Source organism: Ostrinia furnacalis, unplaced genomic scaffold, assembly GCF_004193835.3.
Source record: "Ostrinia furnacalis isolate ACB-3 unplaced genomic scaffold, ASM419383v2 OfSCF5087, whole genome shotgun sequence".
NCBI classification, from domain to species: Eukaryota; Metazoa; Arthropoda; class Insecta; order Lepidoptera; family Crambidae; genus Ostrinia; species Ostrinia furnacalis.
The window spans coordinates 290,867-314,880 of NW_021135326.1; the positions used below are offsets into that span (position 1 = coordinate 290,867).

At 35.6% G+C, this 24,014-nt stretch overlaps 1 protein-coding gene and 1 long non-coding RNA gene across 2 annotated transcripts in view; one reads left to right on the forward strand and one right to left on the reverse strand.

Moving 5' to 3' along the window:
• The window catches only part of LOC114360582 (uncharacterized), a 109,728-nt gene extending 97,185 nt beyond the window's left edge, over positions 1 to 12,543 (forward strand). Inside the window, exon 3 of the long non-coding RNA XR_003656526.1 lies at positions 12,513 to 12,543. This is a non-coding gene — a long non-coding RNA (uncharacterized LOC114360582). The remainder of the gene's footprint in view (positions 1 to 12,512) is intronic.
• A 6,203-nt stretch (positions 12,544 to 18,746) lies between these two features.
• LOC114360583 (uncharacterized) lies at positions 18,747 to 23,283 on the reverse strand. Its single transcript, XM_028315320.1, has 4 exons — positions 23,164 to 23,283; positions 20,618 to 20,736; positions 19,712 to 19,941; positions 18,747 to 18,750 (listed from the first exon to the last, which is right to left on the reverse strand). The coding sequence occupies exons 1-4, from the start codon at positions 23,258 to 23,260 to the stop codon at positions 18,747 to 18,749; spliced, it is 450 nt and encodes a 149-aa protein (XP_028171121.1). The 5' UTR covers positions 23,261 to 23,283.
• Positions 23,284 to 24,014: the final 731 nt, after the last annotated feature.

Here is a 24,014-nt window from a genome sequence, read left to right on the forward strand (position 1 = left end):
TCGTTTTAGGACAACGCGCTGTTGTGTGCGGATAGCTTGTGTTTTTTTATTAAACTAATTATTTTTTATAATTACTACCTAGTGCCAAACAAGAAGTCTTTATAACTTTGTCTTAATCTTGACTTTTTTTTAAAGATAAGCGCAACTTTGTGTTAATACTTCTCAGCATAGAAGTTACAATCCCACATTCAAAGTTTCATTTAACTTACAATAAGTTTTTAAAAGAAACTTTTTAAAAATTAGCAATTCAATTTTAAGTCCTAAAACGGCCTGGCCAGTTGTTAGAAGTTACGTAGTAACTCCTTCCTAGAAGAATTTGTTGTCAATTCTTTTGCGCGGCGGTGTTCGGTTGCCGGCAGTACCATGGCCCACATTAATGGCTTAAAACCCTATAATCTTTATGAATACTGCAAATACTTACTTAAATAGATAAAGACTAGAAACGCATATGAACTCTACATTTAAAAAAATATGTATCAAATAATAAGACAATATTCTCCTGGCCCATAAATAAGTGTCTTCGCAGATAAGAGAAATAATGGCACTTACATAGTAATATTACTGACAGATAGTATTCGGAATTAATATTAAATTAAATAGCAGTCTTTGAAATATTGCACGCTTCTTATCACATAGGAAATAATATTCAAAATCTTAATATTCATGAACAATCTAAGAATGTAAAATCCATTCTTTTACTGAAATACGCGCCAAAATGTCTGTTACTATTACGATTTAATAAAAAATCTAATCTTTAATACTTTTCTAAACCAGGAAGCAAACCTAGAACCTCTCACGTCAAATTAATCTAGGCTGTCTTTCCGACCTGCCTAGATAAATTCAGTCTTTTATCTAAATGACAGATATTTTTCATACAATAAACTACTGTAGATACTTTGTTGATATCAAACGAGGTTTCACAACGCTTCTTAAGAACTTAAAGATTGTCTATGGGTCTCTATATTTTTATCTAATATTAGTACTAATGATAAAAAATATAAAGAGGCAGTGTTTGGTTTGCAATTGTCGTATTCCATATAAGTGAGTTAATTATATAAATAATCTTTACTTCTATAGGTACGAGTATAATATTAAGTTAAGCGTTTAGAGTAACGCTACTGGTCAACCTGAAAATCATTGAGTGAGACCTAGCTTCAGAAGTGGACTGTGGCTGAAATGATGATGATGATGATGATTAGTGTTGCATAATTTTATTATTATGTAAGGATCCAAATATTCAACCCTTACGTAATATAACTCATATAATTCTTTCAAGTTTAGTCATGTCAATTTAGTTGTGTTTCAGGCGCGCAACTTATATTTTGTGCACTGCATAGTGGTTTTCGATGAAAGCCCGCGGATTCGAATCCCGCGTAAGCTAGTAAAGTTAGTTAATACTAATATAATTTTTAGTTACAAGTTTTTATGACTATTTTAGTTTACTTATTAAATTAAACTAAATGGACGGGGGAAGTCCAATATAATTATTAATATTATTCGTGTAAGGATACAATTATAGATATTAGAATATTTCCTGCTAGATGTGAAATGAGATAGTAAATTCCACGGAAAGTAGTAAAATAATTTTCAATCAATTAAGAATAAGTAAGTCGTGGTGCATATGGATGATACAAACATTCATTTATTTTACCACAGTATAGGAATTGCACAGTAAATACTTTATTTTTTACAACATTTACAACAACTTTCTTCTATTCTAATTACTAAAAAAACAGTCAAACAGACCAAAGCATTTTAGATGTTCAACTTACGAGAACAACCCATATGGGTATTTGGTTCGGTTCGCGATTAAATACCCAAGATAGTTCTGTTTTAATATATGTACGTTTATAGCTACTTGTACACATTTTTCTAAAAGATAATTAGTTATTTGTTGACCAGAAAGTGAAGTTTAAAAGATAACTGCAAACCACGTCACTACCTAGATCGGAGTGTCATCTCGACACAATAATATTTACGAAAAGCGGTTAGTTTCACTAACTGAGCCAGTAACTGGAGCTAGGTTTAGAGTTACGGATAATAACTACCGTCTATGAACGTTCTAGAACGGGTTTCCACAAACTTATATTATTATTTGATTTTCCTTGGTATATCGAGCTAAGAGCTGATACTTATATACCTAGTTGAAGCTGTATTTCATGTACTTCAACATTGGTTTATACTTATTTATTTAGTAATAGCTAAATCTTTTATTTTTGGGGAAAAGTTACCTACATAATGATTTCAGAAAAGCAGTTACAAAAATTAGATAATTAATAATTGACTTTATTTTTAGCCAATTATACTTAGGTTTTATTTAGAACTAATTAGAAATTTAATGTAAAATTAATTGTTTCAACTTCCTCATACCTTTAACGGAAAATGTACTATAGTGACTACAGAAAATATATAGAGCTTTAGTACTCAAATAAACACAGACAAAGCTGAGTGCAAAGCTAGTTTAAATCAAGCTCGAGCTGTTTACAGCTCTAGTCTTGTCCTTGTAGAGTTCAACTAGAAGTTCCTGTGAGTCAGACGTAAATAATATGCCCGTATCAATACAATTAATAATAAATTCGATGTTTTCCTGTACAAAACCTTTCGTTTGACTAGTTTTAGGTTCAATATGTTGAGACTAGTCTATGCCTGCGGGTCTATTCGCATAGATTTTTTATCAAAAGTTTAATTTTATGCTTAGATCACACCAATAACTTGCCCCAAATAACATGTTCAATTTAAATACAAAGTATAAAGGTCTACTAGATTTACCTAAATTACTAGATATACATAGTTTATATTGTCAGCCCGATGTGGTATTGAAACCCAAAACCGCTAATATGAAGGCAAATCTACAACAAATAATATAAAAGAAACTTCTTTATTTCCGGGAATAAGTAATAGAAACACAAGTGTCTTAAAATATTGTTAGTTTTTAAGGAAATACTTGAAATAGCTAAGATTTAAAGAAATAAAGAGATCATAAAACCTATTTTTCTATACATTCAGACATTTTAATGTACGGGCATAGAGCTTAGAAGATTTTAAGCTATCGCGTTCCAAGGAAGCTTTTTTATTTTTCTACCAAAATGACATATGACTCATGAACGCAAAACAAAATCACTTTTGACCGCAGTCTGTGGAGAAACACTATGTGGTCGCGATCCTCATCAGTGAGGGACCGAGGAAGATCAAAATAACAGCTTCCTGGTTCTTTAGAGCGCTTTCATATTTAGGCGATTTAGCAGCGCGACAGACGCGCGACAGACGCGCTGCTGAAAATTTCAATCTATGTGACAGCGGATGCATGCCTTCACATTATAAAAACGCCGCTGTCACGCTGCAGTCGCGCTACTAACGCCCTAATGTGAAAGCGCTCTTAATGAAGATATTTTTTTAGACAAAGTCGCAGGCAATAATATGATTAAAACCCAGCAATAAAAATGCTTTTCCAGATAAATAAGCCACAATCAATGTCTGTTACATAAAGTCGTATCTGTGTGTATTTTTTATCGCTGGCCAATGAACCTAGATTGCTTTGCATCTAACGTACGAGTCTAGAAAAATATTAGTTTTAAAAGATAAATCTGAAGTAACTGTCACTATAAATGGGGTTACCCCACTTTTTAGGGAATTGAGGAAGCATTTTTTTTATTTGACTTCTAAAGGCGGGCTTGGTTTATTTATATCATCTGAAAACCTTTGAATCTATTTAAAAATAAAAGTTTCAGATATATTTAAAAATATTATAAAAACTAAATTAAATTAATATGCTGTTACTATTTATTTCAATAAATAATAAAACATTCTCTAAAAAGTGATTTTTAAAATATATCAAATAAATAAGCAGCACAACATAATTAAAATTAAAATATAACGTTACCTAACGCAGATAATTTTCCAAACGAATAATTAATTAATATTAATACATTCAACAAATTGCAACAAACTTAACCTAATAACCTCTAACCATAGGTATTAATATGAATTATTTTTGCTACCGAACTAATATTCTGACCAATTTTCCTTTACATAGGTCATAAATTAAATCCAGTTTATCCTAAACCTAACTGAAGTACCTAACAATATGACCGGTTTTAAATTGTGAAAGTAGTAACATCTATGAAACATTTTGTTGAATTTGACATCGTAATCTTTTATTTGTTAAACTAACAAAACCTAAATGAAAAAAACTTCATCATCATCATAATAATTTCAGCCACAGGACGTCCACTGCTGAACATAGGCCTCCCCCAATGACTTCCACATCGCACGGTTGGTAGCGGGATGCATCCAGCGCCTTCCTCCTACCTTTATCAGGTCGTCGGTCCACCTTGTGGGCAGACGTCCCACGCTACGTTTTCCAAATAAAAATTACAAATATTTTCGCTTCACATACATTCCTGATTTTGATGGTATTTCATACTACAAAAGGGCATTCTTAATACGTAATTAATTAATCAATACAGCTACTAATCCATAATTAGTACAAATGTACGCAGCGCGAACTATTAGTGTTATTGGACCTATTGAAGGACATGAGGTCATCTAAATAGTACAGTCAACAACAGAACTTATCAGTTTCACAATAACAATCTACTTACTACTAAACTTATTTAATACTCCTCCTATGTTCTTTTGATTAATTTTGTTGCGGGTCCAATGACAGTTTAACTTTCCCCCGGGACAAACTTGACCTTCACTGGTAGGGCTCTTATTGGCGGTCAAGCTGTAGATCCTGGCTACACAGCAGTTGCAGCGCAGCAGTGGGAACGAGAGGTGGGAAAAGTCCCGTACTAAACTTATTCACCGATACCACACATAAACATAGAGAAATCACATAAAACAAATTCAAAATTGCAGTATTAATACCAAGAGGAAAGTTCTGTAAAGGTTAGCAAAACTGAAGGTGCACCAATTACAAGATATGTAATAATAATTAACCACATTAACTTGACTAGATAAATAGAGATTGTAAAATCGTTTAATTTTACTTTCAACGCGACTCTTCCATAGAAAAAAAACTTTTTCTCTTTCTTTCCTTCCTTCCTTCTTCTCTTTCCTTTTTTTTTTTGTTTCTTTGCTAACCTATGGTAGCTATGTTATACAGTACACCAAACCCGCCGACCCACCGACGTGAATCGTCGACTTTTGACATGTTTATGTCGTCAACATGATTCTTTTTAAATAAAGTCGCCGACACCAAGCTGCTGTCTTTTGTTGCCTTTACAAAAAGCATCTTAGTGTGCATTTTAGCAACCACTTTGTTCTCTGTTCGACCTGTAGTAGACTGGTGGAGAATGCCACCAGTCATACATTGGTACTACATCATTTCTATGTTCGTTCGTTCGTTTCAGTCAAATGACGTCCACTGCTGGACAAAGACCTCCTCCAAGGTTTTCCAGGCTGGAAGACGTAGTGTGGGCATTTCTATGTACAAAAGATTAATTAAATAAATAATCATAGCACTTTTGCTAGCGACTGTAGACCAACCAGACAGTTCAGAAGTGCGTTATCATGGCTAGACGTCCTGAGTCACGGGCAGGATAGGCAAGAACCACGGACGCTTTATCACTTTGCTGGTCATTTTCAGGATTATTATTAGGTAGAATATATTAGACGAGGACTATTTTAGGAATAAAATAGAATAGAATAGAATAGTACCCATAGTACAAGCTTTGCTTAGTTTGGGACTAGAAGCGCAGTGTAAAATGTCCAAGGATATTTATTTATTTATTTATTTAATGCTATTTCTGTGTACAACAGATTGCTCATATTGAACATGCATTATGTATGGATTAATTAAGTACGTAATATTTATTTTTTTGTAATTCATGACTTAAAATTCTAAAAAATACTATCAAAATATGTAAGGCCTAGTTATAAAATAAAATGAAAGTTATTTATAGGTCCCACAAATGTTAGTAATTTACTGTCCAGAAAAATATTTCGAATAAAATGTGTCATATTGAAAAAAATAGAGAACTTAAAGTTTAAATTGTAAGTACGAAAACTAATAAAGTCTTTACACATCATACATTTAAGTAGGATGTTCAGTCAAAACTATAAATGGATAGTTTTTTTGCTGAAAATATAATAAATATTGACGAACTGAATATGATGACATTTTAGCCTAATTCTTGTGTAAGAGTTAGTTAATTCTAAAAAATAACTAATAAGTATACCAGTATTTTTTCCGCGAAGTCACAGCAAATTGGAATTCGTAAAAATGTGTTTACATATATAATCTCATTAGTCATAACCATTATGTTTACGATCTGGATTCCGATATTTGTCGCCGTCGACATTTCCTACCACTAGTGTGGTCTTTTACTAATTCTAGGAATTCCTATTTCATACAATTACCGAGTCTATTTTTCTAATAAGACTAGATGCGTTGGTTGGAGTTGCGCACGCGCACACTTGCGACTATTAGATAAGTGTGTATTATTTCATACATTACTTGAAAGAGATAAAATTTTACCGGCGTGGAGAAGAGTTATATATCTGTCATTCATATTTATATTGGCCTATGTATACTATTAAAATCCCAACTAATATTATAAATGCGAAAGTAACTCTGTCTGTCTGTCTGTCTGTCTGTCTGTCTGTCTGTTACGCTTTCCCGCTTAAACCTCGCAGCCGATTTTGATGAAATTTGGCATAGAGATAGTTTGTGTCCCGGGAAAGAACATAGGATAGTTTTTATCCCGGTTTTTGAAACAGGGACGCGCGCGATAAAGTTTTTCTGTGACAGACAAAATTCCACGCGGGCGAAGCCGCGGGCGGAAAGCTAGTTGACAATAAAATAAAAGAGTAGAAAACTTAGTTATAACTTAAGTTAATAAATAAGTATGTGTAATATTTGTGTTTCAATATACAGATAAAGAAATAACGTAGTGTGTAACAACACGGTAAATATCTACTATGCATCATCTTAACATTTGGCCTCAGAGACTATGACCGCAACCGCAGACCGCAGTCTGCTATTCAGTAATGCCCACTGAAATTCAGTAAAACTCAATAAAAAAATATCAAAATGAATATGAACCTTTTCAAAAAGCTAATGCCACTTTCCACACTTGATCTCATCAATCACATGTTTGCGACTATTACTCATCACAGTCGCAAGTGTGCGGCCAGTCCAACCACGCCATGTCAATTAAGTAACACTAATCAGAAAGATGTGTAAGCTGTATGCATTCACACAGTATTCGCAACTGATTCTGGTAAACGAGCCACCACCATCAGCGTTTTGTTCAACCATTGTTTATATTGTCTAATTGTTCATCGAGGTCAGAGTTTTGTTCACTCGAGATGGAATATTGATTAAGCAAGACAATATTAGGTTGACAATAATAAATAAAAAATAATAAAAATAAGACTTATCAAGATTTTGTTCAGATTTTATGAGAATGTACGCGATGAAAATAATATTTGGCCCATATCAGCTTTACAAAACGTATCTTATAATTAAGGTGTCACCCTTAATTAATTCTACAACATACACTTGCTCAAAAATCGAGCTTACACAAACAAATAAATAAAAAACAATTTGAATTAAAACGAGGAAACGTGAAAATTCTACATAGACTGAAGATTTCATGACAATAGTTAATACAAAAGCTATAAGTACAGAATAATTAATCTTAATATTAGTTAGGTTAAGCTTTTAGAATAAACAAAAGTAAGTACAATTAATAACTATTTAGATGCACCGAATAGTATCGAATCCAAACATAAACAAGTGGCTTCCCGCGCGCTGTTTTTACAAACCGGCGCGCGCGTCCGTAGGATGTCTAACAAATAAATATGACACGATGTCACCTATCACTATGCTATACCAAACAAATTAAGTTGACACCATTGAGCTAAGTTATTTCAGGGCAAAACTCTGAAAATACACGTAGTTTTTCCCCTGAAACCCAATCAGTTTTCAGCTAACTGAAAAATCTGCTTTGTAAGCAATACATACATAGTTAGTCACGTCAATAATATATTGACATCATAGGTTGCTATTGTCATAGAAGTCGTGATAAAAACTTCAAAAAATGTCTGAAAAAATCTGCTGCCGTGAAAACCCTTATGAAAATAAAGAAATATTCTTTTTAGTTGGTTAATAGAACAAAGAATAGCGATTTATGCGAATAGAGTCGCACGCGCACTAATAGAGTTGTAGAGACGACGGCATATCAATGTAAACATTGTGGTACTTTATGTAGTTATTATAGAGGCAATTTTATAGTAAAAATTTATATAGATAGTCTAATGTGCTGCCGACACAAATCTCATTACCTACCTGTTACTTCGATAGTGAGTGTAGTGGAAGTTAATTAAATGAAAGAGTGGACTGTATACAATTAATTGTCTATTCGGTATAAATTAACAATGATATTGAGACCGTTTAGTGCAAAGTCGTTGAAGAGAGTGCGTCAGGATCGTCTTCTTCGATGTTCGCTCGCGAACCGAACATTGCTCGTTCGTTCGCCGAACGCTCGCCGCTCCCTCCGGTCACGCCGCCCGCGGGCAATGTCCGTGAGTAGACACTACCTTTCTTTTAAAAACATACAGCATTCCACAAAAATTTATTTTTATCATCGCGACTGCAAAACTCTAACATTATTTCAAGATAATAGGTATTAGTAAACATTTTTATCATTTGCACACGTGGTCACTCTAACAAATGTTTCAAATACTTATCAGTCTACCTACATTCGCTAATCTAATGGCCGAAACTATGATAGTTGCAAAAATATACCTATGTTTGCACGTGGCTTTAGATCTATGTCTAGGTCGTGCCTATTTGGTTCATACTATGATGGCTACATATGAGTTTCCTATACTTGGCAATATTATTTTGATTATTCTCTTATACAGTCAGCGTCAAATAGTTTGTGACACCTAAAATAGCCAAAAATTTCGCAACACGTTTTTGTTACAATTGGAATAAGGTTTGTCAACTTTTTGGCCACTTAATGTGTCACGAACTACTTGATGCTGACTATATCTAGTCGTTTGTTCTAAAATGAACTAAAAAAAATATTTCATACACAACGACTTCTAGCTTATCTACACAGGGACGAAGACCATCTTGATTTTAGGAAAAAAAAAAGGAGAGTGAGGCAAATACATAAATACAATTACGATAAAGTTATCAAGTTAATATACAGTAGACAAGCTATAAAAAACCTAATCTTATCCAATTTAAGATAAAAGCAGTATTTTCTAGTATCATATAAAATCTACGGGTATCAAATCTGAAATCGAAAAAGAAAAAAATATCGCAAAACTACAACTAAATTGAACATTTTTCTATACTTATCTAGGCCGATACAACAAAGCTAGTATTCTAACTTCACGTGCTAATCTGAAATAATTCGGCACACCTTATCTAATAATATTTTATATTCGCAATATCTTGCAACTTGATAACTACCAGCCCTGCCCTATGCTAGTGATGGCACACGACTCATATCTATCGATATGATAAAACTTTCTCCAACTATTTTTAAATTAAATCCACGATAACTGCAAAACTGAAACATAGCATGATAGCTTAAAATGTAATATTAATATTAGCATAATACGATTGTGTGAGTGTTATCTTTGCAAATGTACAAATTTATTAAACTATTTCCTTTCTCTTTACAATAGGTTTGTAGGTACTGGTTTTCCTCCATATAGCCATATTTTCAGACCTATTTTAGAGGAAAACCCAATACAGAAACAAATAGGACTTTCCCGTAAATGTAAAAATTCGATTAGATTATTTTACTAGAAATAATTTAGTAGAATTTCAGTTAAATAACATTTATTAAGGACTAACTCAATGTCCATTTTTAACGTGGTCTTTATTCATATACATAATGCGCCTACTATTTTTAAACTAATGTAGGTAAATCCCCTTTTTTTAATTAACCAAGTTGACAATTCAACAAAACGCCGAACGAAACACCATGATATTTGCTAGTTGGAAAAATAAACGCTTTCTGAAAGCAAAAGCTGACTAGAAGACAAGGCTATATTGCATTAAGCGCGCCTTTAGTACTCTGATATATCGCGTCTAATAAAGTTTAAAACAAAACATATTTCTGAGCAACAAAACTATCGACTCGATAAAACCCGGCTGCAGTTGCACATCCCTCCGCTGCACCGCTTATCACCGGCTTCAAGCGCTTTAATATTTGGCATACTTACATATTTGCTTGCGCTCACAAACGCGCTTTTTTGACTTTTTCAATCATGTTTCATGTTTTTCATACAACTTTTCACAAATCTTGTAAACTAACGTCCCTATTCACAGACATTACTATGAGGTCTCACAGTGCGCGTGGACGAACAGGATGACACACGAACCAATCAGAGCTCTAGTCAACGCTGTGCGTTCGATTTTCTGCTTCACTTAAGTAAGCATCGTTTGTGAATACGGGGTTAAAGTTCTATGTCCTTTTGGGATGCTGGTAGTGTGAAATATGAACTTCTTCTTTTTGATGATGATGATTAATGTAATGAAAATTCAAGGGTTTACAAACTACCAAATTTCATCACGTTAAGGCTATGAATCTTGCATTTCATTAGTTTTTCTAACAAAGAACACTTTTACTCATACAATAAACAGAGTCATGTGCAGAGTGAACGCCCGGGTCAAAAACCGCATAGAAAAACATCAGGAAGAAATAAGAATCCTTATCTACGAGTGTTATGCATTTTATATAATATACTACTAAGTACGTACAGTTCAATAAACTACATTAGATTGCGTTAAGCGAGCCCTATTTTTAAATGTTTTCTCGAGGCGACTGTGGCTCGGTGGTGTCAGCGCGTTGAACTTGGTATTAAAGGTTAAGCATCCCTTGGTTTGGTCAGCTTGTGGATGGGTGACCATGTGGATTTGAGAAATTAAAGGAACTTACAAAAAAAGTGTAATTAAGTTATAGAATAATTAAAGTAGAAATCATTAAAGTATTTTCATTGATTAAATAAGTTATGAAATTAATGAGAAGAGCTTACTTAAAAGCTAATTACACGTGTTACAATTTATTAAGTTGTTAAGTAACTAAAATTCAACTTAATTTTAAGTATTTAATTACCATGTAACCACAAAAGTTAGTAAGCATGCAATTCACAACTTAATACGTCGTGTGTAAATAAGCCTTTACTTTGGAAATCAAAAATACATAAAAATGGAATCTTCTAAGATTATTAATGAGATAATAATTTTAATACTATTTATACAGTAACATATTTTGGACAGATCATATCATAAGTCAATTGATTGATGCGTGATGATAACGTAATTATGTGTCGTGTCTAATTCGAGTTCATACGTTCAAATAATCTCATACAAAAGGCTGTCTCTATTCACATATACGCACCTACAAAAGATAGATCTTTATTCGCATATAATATGAACCACTTAGCAACAAGAAGGAGGTTTGAAATCATAACACCCTTAGATTTAACCCAAAACACACTAAAACAATGCGAGGCCCATTCATGTTCGTTACATACGTCCCATATATGTCACCACTACAACTCCGAGCGCCTCGCTATTGGTCGAACTTTCACTCTCAAACGAGCCTACATAGTTGGAATTCCTGAAGCGGCGCTGCTATTGGTCGAGCCACGTATGACCTTTGCCCCGATTGGTCAGGTCACTCGCTATATGTTTACGGAAATAATGTTTTTACATATAACGTAGTTTCCCGTAGTACGGTTAGGTACTTCGCGAATGTAGGCCGATCGCAAGCGAAGTTACGGGCTTTATTCACGTCAAGTAACACACAGGTTTCTCAGTAACTTAATGATAAATAGTAACTACGTAATTTAGCCTTCATTTGATTGCCATTAGTATCCATTTTTACGTTTATAATGCTAATTACAAATATCATGAAATTTCAGTTGAAAAATTCGACTTTTTCATGAATATGAACCCAATTTAATCAACATTATGGGTATTTTTGTATATTTCAAAGGTTATAAGTGCAATATAATAAACACTAAAAATAGTCAAAATCTCAGAATGCTTATTAAATTAACCACCGACCTAAGAAGATGAAAATTAACAACATAGGTTCTTTCAGATTATCGTTCATTCGGTTGTTTCATCCAAATGACGTCCCAGTTGGACCCAGAATTTCCACAAAAAATACAATTTATTCGGTCTTAACGCTCTGAAGCAATCTCTTCCAGACAACGTTTAGAATAATCAAAAGGGGAAGGCAATTGATATTGGTATAAGATGTTACTGAAAATCGAACTCGAGACCATAACACAAAACTTCGCACTAGAATCCCATCCAGGTTTCAAACTGTAATAATAATTTCTAGTTTGTCAGTCTGTGCGTCAAGTGTTTCCCCTAATTAATCGTACTTCCGTACTTCCTCGTAGAAATAACATTGTTTCCCTGTGATTATGAAAATAAGCCTATTAATAAGTTTTTGGTAATTAAATTAAGCAGGAAATTTCACTTCAATTAAGCAGGATATAATACTAAAATAATATTATCATTTCAGATCACACAAAAGGGGAACGATAAGCAGACCGTAGATATTGCCAAGGTACGTACCTACTACACAAAATATTATTAATAATAAGTCATTTATTTCAACATACAGACATAAGATACAATTAATAATTAGGTATAATAATTAAAATAGAAACAATAAAAATGGGTATAACCCTATCTCTCATTGCAACATTAAATAAAATAAGTGATATTAGCTGTGAAACTCAGTAATTGGCTAGAGTTATGTAATAAAGTATTAAACTACTCTGTAACATGTAAATTGTCAACAAAGTTGTCGAGTTTACAAATAATTAAAAAAGAGTGACGTGAGAAAAGAAAATGAGATTGCAAGAACTTGAGCTATGTCTCAGAATTATCATAGATCATAGAAATAAATCAAAAGGTTTTAAATATAAACATATTATTATATTTTTCACTAAGAATTGTGCAACGACTCGCCTGTCGAAGTAAACTGCCCTGAAAGTAGATGGCGCTGAAGCATACCGTTACGGGCATGAGAGACGTATGTTCATCATGTCATAAAAAATAGTTTTTGGTAATTTAATTAGGCCAAAATAAGTACTGGAACGTGTAAAAGTGCTCTATTTGCAAAAATAAAATGAGTTTTGTGAGTGTTACTATTATTTTTAGTTCATTACCAACAATGTATGAATGGAAAGAGCCTGGATGCGGGCAGCGCAGGACCGTGCATTGTGGAGGCCTTTGTCCAGCAGTGGACGTCATTTGGCTGAAACGAACGAACGAACGAACCAACAATGTACTTGATTCTTGAGGTCAACTTCTGATGTCACTTACAGCGAGCTTATTGTTATATAAACATAAAACAAACTAAGATTAAGATTTAGGCAAATACATTCGCAAATACTGTAAGGTCACCTACAAACCTCACGCGTCTAGTTCGTAGATCATTATAATAACAAAACCATTAAAAATCGCTAACGAACAGCGATAGCCAGGTCGCACTGATAGCCTGACACTAAGTTGAGTAAGTCTAATTTTTAGACTTTTGAGATAATACTGAACACACGGGCGCCTATCGGCAAAATCCAGCTGCACTCTATCGTGTTTATGCACCCGAATTGCGAGATATTTGCTCGGAAATTTTATCGATATCGTTATGTAATATGTAAACTATATTATCTGCTTGTTGCTGAAAATCAGTTTTTTTCTAAATAACCTTTAGCCAATTAACCTACTTAGCAACAAGATTCCTATTTTTTTTTTCTATCCACAACGAGGAAGCTCTTGGCCTGTATCTCACCTGATGGTAAGTGATGATCAGGCCGAAGGTGAAAGCGAGCTTCACCTGGAATCCTCAACGGAGGAACTAAATTAATTAGAATTCAACTATGATTTTTATTTTTCAAAAAATCATTTACCAGTAACTTAAGCATTAAAGAACCTCCCTAAACCTGGAGGTAGACTCCAAACCAGGATTTCCCCATTGAAGGAGAAGAAGACAGTCAGTCACAGTGTACCCATTACCAAATAGAATAATCCAAAGACCTGAAATGGCTGTAATCTTTCAGCCAGGAATTTTTAGGATCTCCTTAACAAGCTGAACGAACTTGCAGGTGGGAAATATACTGATGAATATACCAGTATGATGTTTATTGCCATGTTTTCTGTTTCCATCAGATGGAAGAACAAGTGACGTGAAGTAGCGTCACTAAAAAACTTTCCGAGTAACTGAAATTCTACTTTTACTGTTTAGTTTGCTAGCAATATGAGAAAAAGAAGACTATGTTAAGAATCAAAATCAAATCTCAAACTGAGATTGGTTAATTGTCTGTTTGGACCAATTAATTAGGTTTGAATGAATCAATTTTCAGTATTGAATACTTACTACTCTTTTTTCATAGTCACTTTTCCTATATCATAGGCCCAAGTGCCTAACTCCCAAAGTGAAAGAAAAAAAATAAAAAAAATACATTCGCTACTCTATTGTATTTTATAATTATTATCTGAGGCATGAAGCAATAATACCTACCAACAATTTGATTAATAACTTCCACGTCATTGAAACTACTGATATAAATAATGCACTACTTAATTTGCAATATATGACATACTTTAAAACTACATGATATAGATCACGTAGGTTCTAGACTAGCCTATTATGCGAATCAACTAAATTAGTAGACAGTAGACACTTATGACTTAGACTAACGAACGTATTCACAAACCTCTATGACATTAGTTCCCAAACTTATTTGAGACGCGCCCCCTTTCGACCATACAAAAATTCCGTCCGTCCGGTAGTCAGCTATTACAATAATTATGATAACACGCACTTATTGCGTGTCATTTAAGCAATTTATAATTACTGTATTTTATTGAAAAAGAGGCTGGTGACTGAGTTTCTTCCGCCACTTCTTCTCAGCACCAGCCCATATGTTGTCCCGAAGTGGTGGTAGGGCAAGCTATATTTGGGACGTGTATAAGTGTCCTAGTAAGGGCCTATGTACTGAATAAACTATTTGAATTTGAAATATCCAACACAGATTTCGAAAGACAGCGGTCCATGAAGTTCTAATTTCGAACTCCTCCTATGTTCTTCTGATTAATTTCGTTGCGGGTCCAATGACAGTTTTACTTTCCCCCGGGACTAACTTGACCTTCATTGGTTGGGTTTTTATGGCGGTCAAGTTGTAGATCCTGGCTACACAGGAGTTGCAGTGGTGGGAACGAGAGGTGGGAATAGTCCCGGACCATGAAGTTCTGTATTTAAAGACTCCATTATTATTTTGAATAATTGACACAATTTACTTTTGCAAATTCTGCGAGTGACTTGTTGCGCAGAAACAAGCACTTGGCCATGAGATCATTATTAATACAATTGCGTTTTATGTCTTCATTACATATTATTATATCCAAATATTCAATGTGTACTCAGTCACTTTCGCAAGGTGTGTTCCGGATGCTTTCTGTTTGGTAGAGAGAGCATAATCTCTAAATGTAGGTTGCTCTACATTTTGCACTTTTAGTTCTTTTTACAATCTAAGCTATATAAGGTATAAAAAGGACAATGTCCACCTGTCATTCTCGCATAGCATAGCATGAATGTGTAGCTAACCCTCATAAAGTTAGCAAGAAGGCGCTGGATGCAGGCTGCTACCAACCGGGTGATGTGGAAATCATTGTAGGAGGCATACCTATGTTCAACAGTGTACCTCCTGTGGCTATAATAGCTAAACCCCCAATTTTAATAAAAATGGTCCAGCAGCAATAAAAGATAGATAAAAAGATGAGTAATCTATCTATTTGGCTAGTCATTCCAGAGATAGCTAACATTCATAAAATGTTATCATTTATTGCTTGTGTAATAAAAAAGAGAGCAGTTTTTGTAAGTTTCATTTATGTCAGGTAATTTCCGGAACTACATCACCAATTTGAATAATTCCTTTACCATTTCACAAGGTAACATGGTTCCGAATGCTTCTAGCTAGAGGTCATCATCATTTCAAGACTTCCACAGCTGAACATAGGCCTCCACAAATGATTTTCCACATTGCCCGTTTGGTAGCGGCCTGCATCCAGCGCCTTCCTACTACTTCTTGGAGGTCATATTATATTCGTTTGATCGTTTCAGCCAAATGACGTCCACTGCTGGACAAAGGTTTTCCCCAAAGATTTAAAAACGACCGGTCCTGCGCTGCCCGCATCCAGGTTCTTCCAGCGATCTTCACCAGATCGTCGGTTCACCTAGTAGGAGGCCTGTCCACGGTACGTCTTCAGGCCCGTGGTCGCCACTCGAGAACTTTTCTGCCTTAACGGCCATCAGCTCTACTAGTACAAGTGAACGAATCCAAGGGGACAAGTTGGTAGATTTTACGAAAAAATCTCAAAAAACCGTCAAATATTGGGACCCAAAAATTGTCACAGACATGATTGATTATTTCATTACTCCACACTAGGTTTCAGCGATAAGATAACTGGCCTAGGACTCTGATAAAAATAAATGACTAAAAAACGCGATAACTGTATCACAATGTCATAGCCTGGAGTGTATCTAATATTTGTTATTTTAAATCCTACTTAGACCCGATATGGGCGCGTATTTAAAATGATAAAATATACGGTTCACTAATGAACGTGTATTTTTCTTCTAAAATTAACTGTATGAGTATTGAGTACATCGCTATTTATTTAAAGTTAGGGGAATATTCTTCAAAAATAACTGCAAATCCTTACTTATACAATATTCAACTTTCAGATCAAATTAAATATAAAACAAAAAAAAATATTTTCCTCATTTTAAGTTTTCATGAAAACTTAACACACACGTCATCCACCTATTCTATTTTGTCTATGGACGACTAGTCAATGGCACCCTTGTCTATGGCGCGAATAAAACCATTACACGTGAGCCGCAGAACAAATCCCCACGAGTGTTCAGTTCGTGAAAAGCACCGTGTCGTATGGCCCAAGTTCTAAACTGTTTCGTCGAAATATTCTTTTTTGATATTTTATGTTCCTTATTAGAGAAAAGTATTAGGTTGGTAATAAAATATGCGGCTTATTTCATTTCTTAAAATAGTAATTACGTAAAGAACATTCTTTATAACCATAACAATCATCAGTGCGATTGAGATGCACTGCTTTATTGAACGACTTTCAATGAAAATCGATCGTTTGAAAGGTAAGTGCTTGCTTACTAAACACTTCGTAATAAAACGAATGCACGCCTACCCCATTAATGACATCGAGTCCAATTTTCGGACACTCTGGTTCTTTGCAACGCAGAGTATACTCTTTTTACGTAGGTTACTCTTTTTTACCTCCCCAACCGACCTGACCAGCGTGGAGAGTGTGTACCAAATTCTCCATCATCATCGTCATCATCATTTCAGCCACAGGACGTCCACTGCTGAACATAGGCCTTCCCCAATGACTTCCGCGTCGCACGGTTGGTAGCGGCCTGCATCCAGCGCCTTCCTGCTACCTTTATCAGGTCGTCGGTCCACCTTGTGGGTGGACGTCCCACGCTGCGTTTTCCGGTACGCGGACTCCACTCCAGAACCTTGCTGTCCCATCGGCCGTCAGTTCTGAGTACTATGTGCCCTGCCCATTGCTACTTCAGCTTGCTAATCCGTCGGGCTATGTCAGCGACTTCAGTTCGTTTACGGATCTCCTCATTTCTGATTCGATCTCGTAAAGAAACACCGAGCATAGCCCTCTCCATAGCACGCTGCGCAAATTCTCCATATGCCTTATGGCCAATTAAAGAGGGTCATCCTCCTACAGCGGAGACTAAATGAGCTGATGATGATAATTACTATTTATTTATGTATGAAGCGCGAATTTTCCTATCCACCAATTGTTGTTTTAATACATTATCGCGTAACCAAGACATACGTCGGCCTTAAAAAGATCTAGCTAGCCAAAATCGATATCCTTGGACTGCACAGCTGTGCAAACGGTCTAATACGTGCAAAATGGCCGCTTTGCACGTTTCAATTACAACATTTATCTGTGTCGTCGGTTCTAAAGATTTTTTTACCATTTAACGCCTCGCTATTGGCGACACCCAACCCTTTGTCTATGGACCCTTAATCTATGGTCTGTATCTCTATGGACTCCACGGTTATGTAAAGTTTAACAGTCAATTTTGGGAGCTAGTTTGCTCGAAACAAAATGTAGGTTTTAGAATTCATGTTTTATTTACACTTTTTTTATAATTCATGGAATAGGCTCTAACACGAGTGCGTTCACTTGTGTAAATATCTTTTGTTATGTGTTAGAAATGCGCAAAATCTAGTATACATAGAGAGCTCATAGCAGAAGCATATCCACGCTTCTAACTTATATTCGTATCAATTCAGTTGTTTAAAAATACAAAACACGAAAGGTAATGGACTTTTTTGGTTATCGTGGTCAGTTGTTTTTTATTGTGAAAGATTTTCGGAATGTTGCCAGTGTCATAATCTACAATTATGTATTCCCCTTTAACCATACTTGGTTTCTAATAGGGTAAGATATTTTTGTATGTTTTGTGATTTGCTTGACGCCAGGCTTGGTTATTTTAAGATTTAAGGTGTTTGAATACTGTAATAGAATCGTATTCAATGCTATTTTTGGTAACTGAAATGATCTATTTATATCGATTACTTAGGATAAGTAGAGTTCGCGAATTTATATTTTATAACCCATATTTAACATATCCACTACAGTCAACTTGTCACCGTATATAGGACGCGAATGCGTGTTGAATGGCATTTTATCTTGAGTGAAAAAGATAAAATTATATAATATATGCAGGTTTTATCTAGCGCTATTTGTACATGCGAAATTTGGCGATACAACGAATATTTTTATCTTTGATAACAATTTAGAAACTATGATTAGTTGGTATTAGTTGCATTATCAGTGCAGGCGCTTCGTGCATGTGTGATAACCGATTTTGTACGTTTTTGGAAATTATTTATTCAACGTTTGGAAATTGATGCGTTAGTATGGATTGAACGACGTTAACCACCGTGGTGAGTTTAATTTCATTAATAGATTACATGTACATATAGATAAACCCTTATCATATTAGATGTAAATCTGCATTGCTTAGCTACTGAGACAGTTCTTAAAGTTGTGTAAAAAAAAGAAAAACTGTAACCTGCCTTGAATTTTCTTTTTTGTTCGGAATAAAAGTTACTTTTTTCTCTGTGGCTTGCATAAGGGTAGCCAGTGCCATTATTTAAAAAAAGTTGCAAAACTTCTCACGAGTATAGCCTGACCAGGAACATAAAAACCCTCGCCATGTTGCGGAAAACTAATGGTACTAATTTCTTTTAACGGCAACAGTATAGTTCCAAAATAGTGAACTGTCCTATCGATGACATTGACAGTGGGGCGCCACCGTCAATACCAGATCGCTGGTTCCGATTTTTGCCATGTTGGAAACCATATAGTTGAACGATAGTAGCGCCCCCCTGTCATTGAGTTTGGTGGGACAGTTCAGCGTGGGTCATCTATAACTGAAAACTTCATTGACATGTCACCTTGCATGTCAGTCTATTGCTGTCAAAGTGTAAACAAACTTTATTTTAAATGTGCGCAATTGNTTTGTCATCGCTAAGAAATAAACACTTTTTTACTTTTTATTTCAGATTCTGTCTCTTACCGAGATTTGTATTTCAACGAAATTTCTATAACTCATTACATGACGTATACCAGTAGAAAAATACATACCTGTAAGTCAAAGCGTTAGCTCTCGAAGCAGCCAAGGTCTCCTCGTCCGAAGCGTCAGCTCGACAGGTGCTGTGAGGAGTCAGAGGCAGGTTGAGGATCAGGCCCTCGCACTCTAGTAACGCCTCCTCGCTGCTGGAGAAGGATGACCAGAACTCGGAGTTGCTCATGTCGTAAGGTGTGGTCTCGTTGAGTTGCTCATGGTGTAATGCTTCGCCGTCTGGGTTCAAACCCTGGAGTGCAAAATCTTTATTAGTATGTAGGCCCCCTCAGGGCACTTCAATAAGTCCCAAATATAGCTTGCCCTTTAAAAGATGTCTCAGGAAACTCAACCTTTGTCAGTATAAGCTATTAATGAGGGTTTTCGCGATTGAAAAATCCACCAGATGGCAATACGTAGACGCGAGGACCAAATGCTGCATGATTGGTTATTTTTGACGTGACATTGACAGATATGTCAAAATCCACCAATCATGCAGCATTTGGACCTCCCGTCTACGTATTGCCATCTGGATTTTTCAATCGCGAAAACCCTCATTGCAGGAAGTTCATTTTTTAAATAACCTAGTGTTTGTATTACAAAGTAATGTAAGTGTAAGTAGATGATTCATCATCATCATAAGAGCCATAGGACGTTCACTGCTGAACATACGCCTCTCCCATTGATTTCCATAATGATCGGTTGGTAGCACTAGCAGCCTGCATTTAGCGCCTTCCTGCTACCTTTATGAGGTCTGTGAAGATGATTAGGCGATAGTAAACCCAAATAAGTAGGTGCGACCTAGGCAGGTAGTCTCTGGCGCTGGATGCAAGCTGCTACCGATCGGGCGATGTGTAAATCATTGAGGGAGGCCTATGTTCAGCAGTGGACATCCTGTGGCTGAAATTATGATGATGATGATGACTAACCTCTTCTGCAGCATAGTCCCTGGCCTCGTCATCTTCATTCAGCTCCTTCTTCAGGTCCACCTGACCCAGCATCAGTTCTCTCTTCGCTCTCGCTTCTTCCCTTGCGTCGCGACGTTTTTCTAAAGTAACAGAAGCAACATTTATAATTAGGCGCTTAAGCGCTAGATCTATAAGAATTCAAAGTCATTTACTTCAAAAATATCTTCAACAGATGACTTATGCCCGTTTTCACCATCAATCCCTATTTTTAAGTGACTCCAAAGTCAAAGTCAAAAGTCAAAAATTTCTTTATTTGTTTGGACTAATAAATAGTTCTTACAAATCTCCTATAGTGTTACCATAACAGGCATTTTGTTTTTATAGGGGTCATGAAAACGGGCATTAGACTCGTATTCCTTGCCAAGACTAAGACATCAGACATTATGCTATCCGTGCCAGAAAATTGATCTAACATCATTAACCCTTCAAGTACGATAAGTACCAGCGAATCGAGACACAATAGAAATCAATTGTTATCGCGATCTCATGGTCTTAAGTCAACCAGCTAAAATAAAGACTGACAAAATTAAATAATGTAGCTATCTGCTGCAAGATAAAGTTCTTTCGAAAATCAAAGGATGATGGGCACTTTTCTATGGAATCTGGGCGTAAAACCAACAGAAATGTAACTAATATTATTTGTTAGGACTTAATGTCAGAAATATATTTTCATATAAATAACTACCAAAAACTCCCGGGTTTGCTTGGAAATTGACATAATGTGTAATAGTAATAGGTGCTTTATTGCGCAAACAAAAAATATTATTAATTAATATACTTATCTAATACTTACATTTTAGATACATTAAGTTATTTATCCATTATTATGTCCAACAGTTCAGGAGTGGGGCCAACAAATGGTATATTTAAACCATGTTCTAGGTACATTATAAGCGTAGGACCATACCTAGGTACCATTTAGAGAAATAACATGAACACAGTCATGTTTCAATGGGATTTCTACCAGTTAAGTTTTAGTGTTGTCGCATAATCGATCACGGATCGATTATTAATCGATATTGCCAAATAACGATTTATCGATTAACAATTCGATTAATCGATTTGATTACCATCATCACTGTCATTTGATTGTGAATTCAATTCCTTATTTTCAGCAATATAATCGATTATTGCAATCGAATAATCGATTATGATTTATTCGGTATACATACTTACTAAATCGATAGCAAGATATTATACAATACTCTCAATATGATCGATAAAAGCAATATAATTGACCTAATACTATTTTTATTACCCTAATGTGATGTGAAATACTATGGAAACTTTGCATATTCAACGACCTCTATCTCCGTATCCCCGCGTATTTCAGGATTGTTGTCATACTATGAAATGAAGTACTAGTATTAAGCTTTAATTTAGTATACTTTTTGTCTCTGTTGGTTTAACGCCCAATATGCCCATCATCCTTTAAATACGCCTACATAACTTTGTATTTACTTCCGAACTGCAAGAACCATTAAACGTTGACTTTGTGCTAGCCTAGCCTACTTGTGCAACGTTAGCAAACATAGTATTTAAGTGCCACTAGTACAAGTGCGACCACAGTAAGCAGGGACAGTAGCACATTTTTACCCGACTGCACCAGAAGGGGTTATGTTTTTCGAGCGTATGTATGTATGTATATTTCCTTGGCACGGCCTACAACTAAACGGCTTGACCGATTTTAGTGTGAGAGGTGTCGTTAGATTCGTCTTAATCGTGAGAGTGACACTGGCTATATTAAAATTGAAAAAAAAAAAACAAAATGGCGGATTTTAGGTGCCATAATGCCTTAAAAAAAAGGATGATTCCGGGCTTCAAAGAATCATCAGACGTATATGAGACCATGAAGTTAGTATCTGATGGTTCAGAACGTCTGATACCAGGATTTTGACACCATAACAACAGAAAAAGGTCCTATGCCAGTATGGGACCTAAAACTAGCTTTATTATGGGTGCACGCACACATGTGCGTTTACATGAACGTTTACGCCAACTCAATAGAACTCTTTACTCTTCCATTTTACTATGACTTTGCTAAAGACAAGTACATTACTAGAGTACACTCTAGCATGTTGAATTGCTGTCAAAGTGGTAGTGTCACCTTCGGGGTCAATACTCAATCATCAAACAAATATTTCTTGCAACAATGAACATAAAATCACAACCACATCTCTTTCCCACCGCTGCAACTCCTATGTAGCCAGTATCTACAACCTTAAAAACTATACATTATTTTGTAAACTTACGCTGCCTCTGTGCTCTGGTCTTCTCTTCATCAATAGCACTTGTTGCAGCCTGTCCAATAAATTATCGCTTGCAAAAATGAACTTAAAAACTTCAAAACATTATGGGCTAATTCGGTAAACTTACGCTGTTCCAGCCCTGGCCTTCTCTTCATCAATGCCTTCCACTAGCACTTGTTGCAGCCTGTCCAATCAATTTGTCGCTTGGAAAATGAACTTAAAAAGTATTAACACTATGAGCTATTTTAGTAAACTTACGCTGCCTCTGAGCCCTGGTCTTCTCTTCATCAATAGCTTCCACAAGGACTTGTCGCAGCCTGTCCAGCTCCTCATCGTTGCCGTTCACTGCTGACATTATGCCCTCGTTAGTTTCGGCGGATATCTGAAGCAAATAACTCAATTAATGCCTTATTTCTTAAAACAACGCATCAGAAGTCATTAACTTTTTTGCTACGGGACTATTCCCTCCTCTCCCACCGCTGCAACTCCTGTGTAGCCAGGATCTAACAGCTTAACCGCCAATAAAAACCCAACCAGTAAAGGTCAAGTAAGTCCCGGGGAAAGTTAAACTGTCATTGGACCCGCAACGAAATTAATCAGAAGAACATAGGAGTTCGAAGTTAAGGTTCGACTTCCCTTCATTTTCTCCTCTGTCGCCCATATTAACAAACGATGCTTGCTTAAGTGAAGCAACAAATCGAACGCACAGCGTTGAATATAGCTCTGTGATTGGGTGACAGCCTGTGCGTCCACGCGCACTGTGAGACCTCATAGTAATGTTTGTAAATACGGGCGTTTCTCTATTATTAAAATGTATCCCATCAAAAACAATACTTGTCAAAAAAACAAGTCTCGCAACTCAGTTGTTCTACGGTAAAAAGTTGTGAGATCCATGTAATACCAAGTCCAGGCCAGGAAATCTTTAACGTTTTACATAAACAACTGAGTTGCGAGACTTGTTTTTTTTGACAAGTATTGTTTTTGATGGGATCTCATTTCTTTTTGTATTTTGTAGACAGCAGTTATGTATCTAGAAAACTGGACCGAAATTTAAAAATTTTACTGGACTTGGCGGTTGCACTTCCGTGCCCCCAAATATTTTAGTTTTT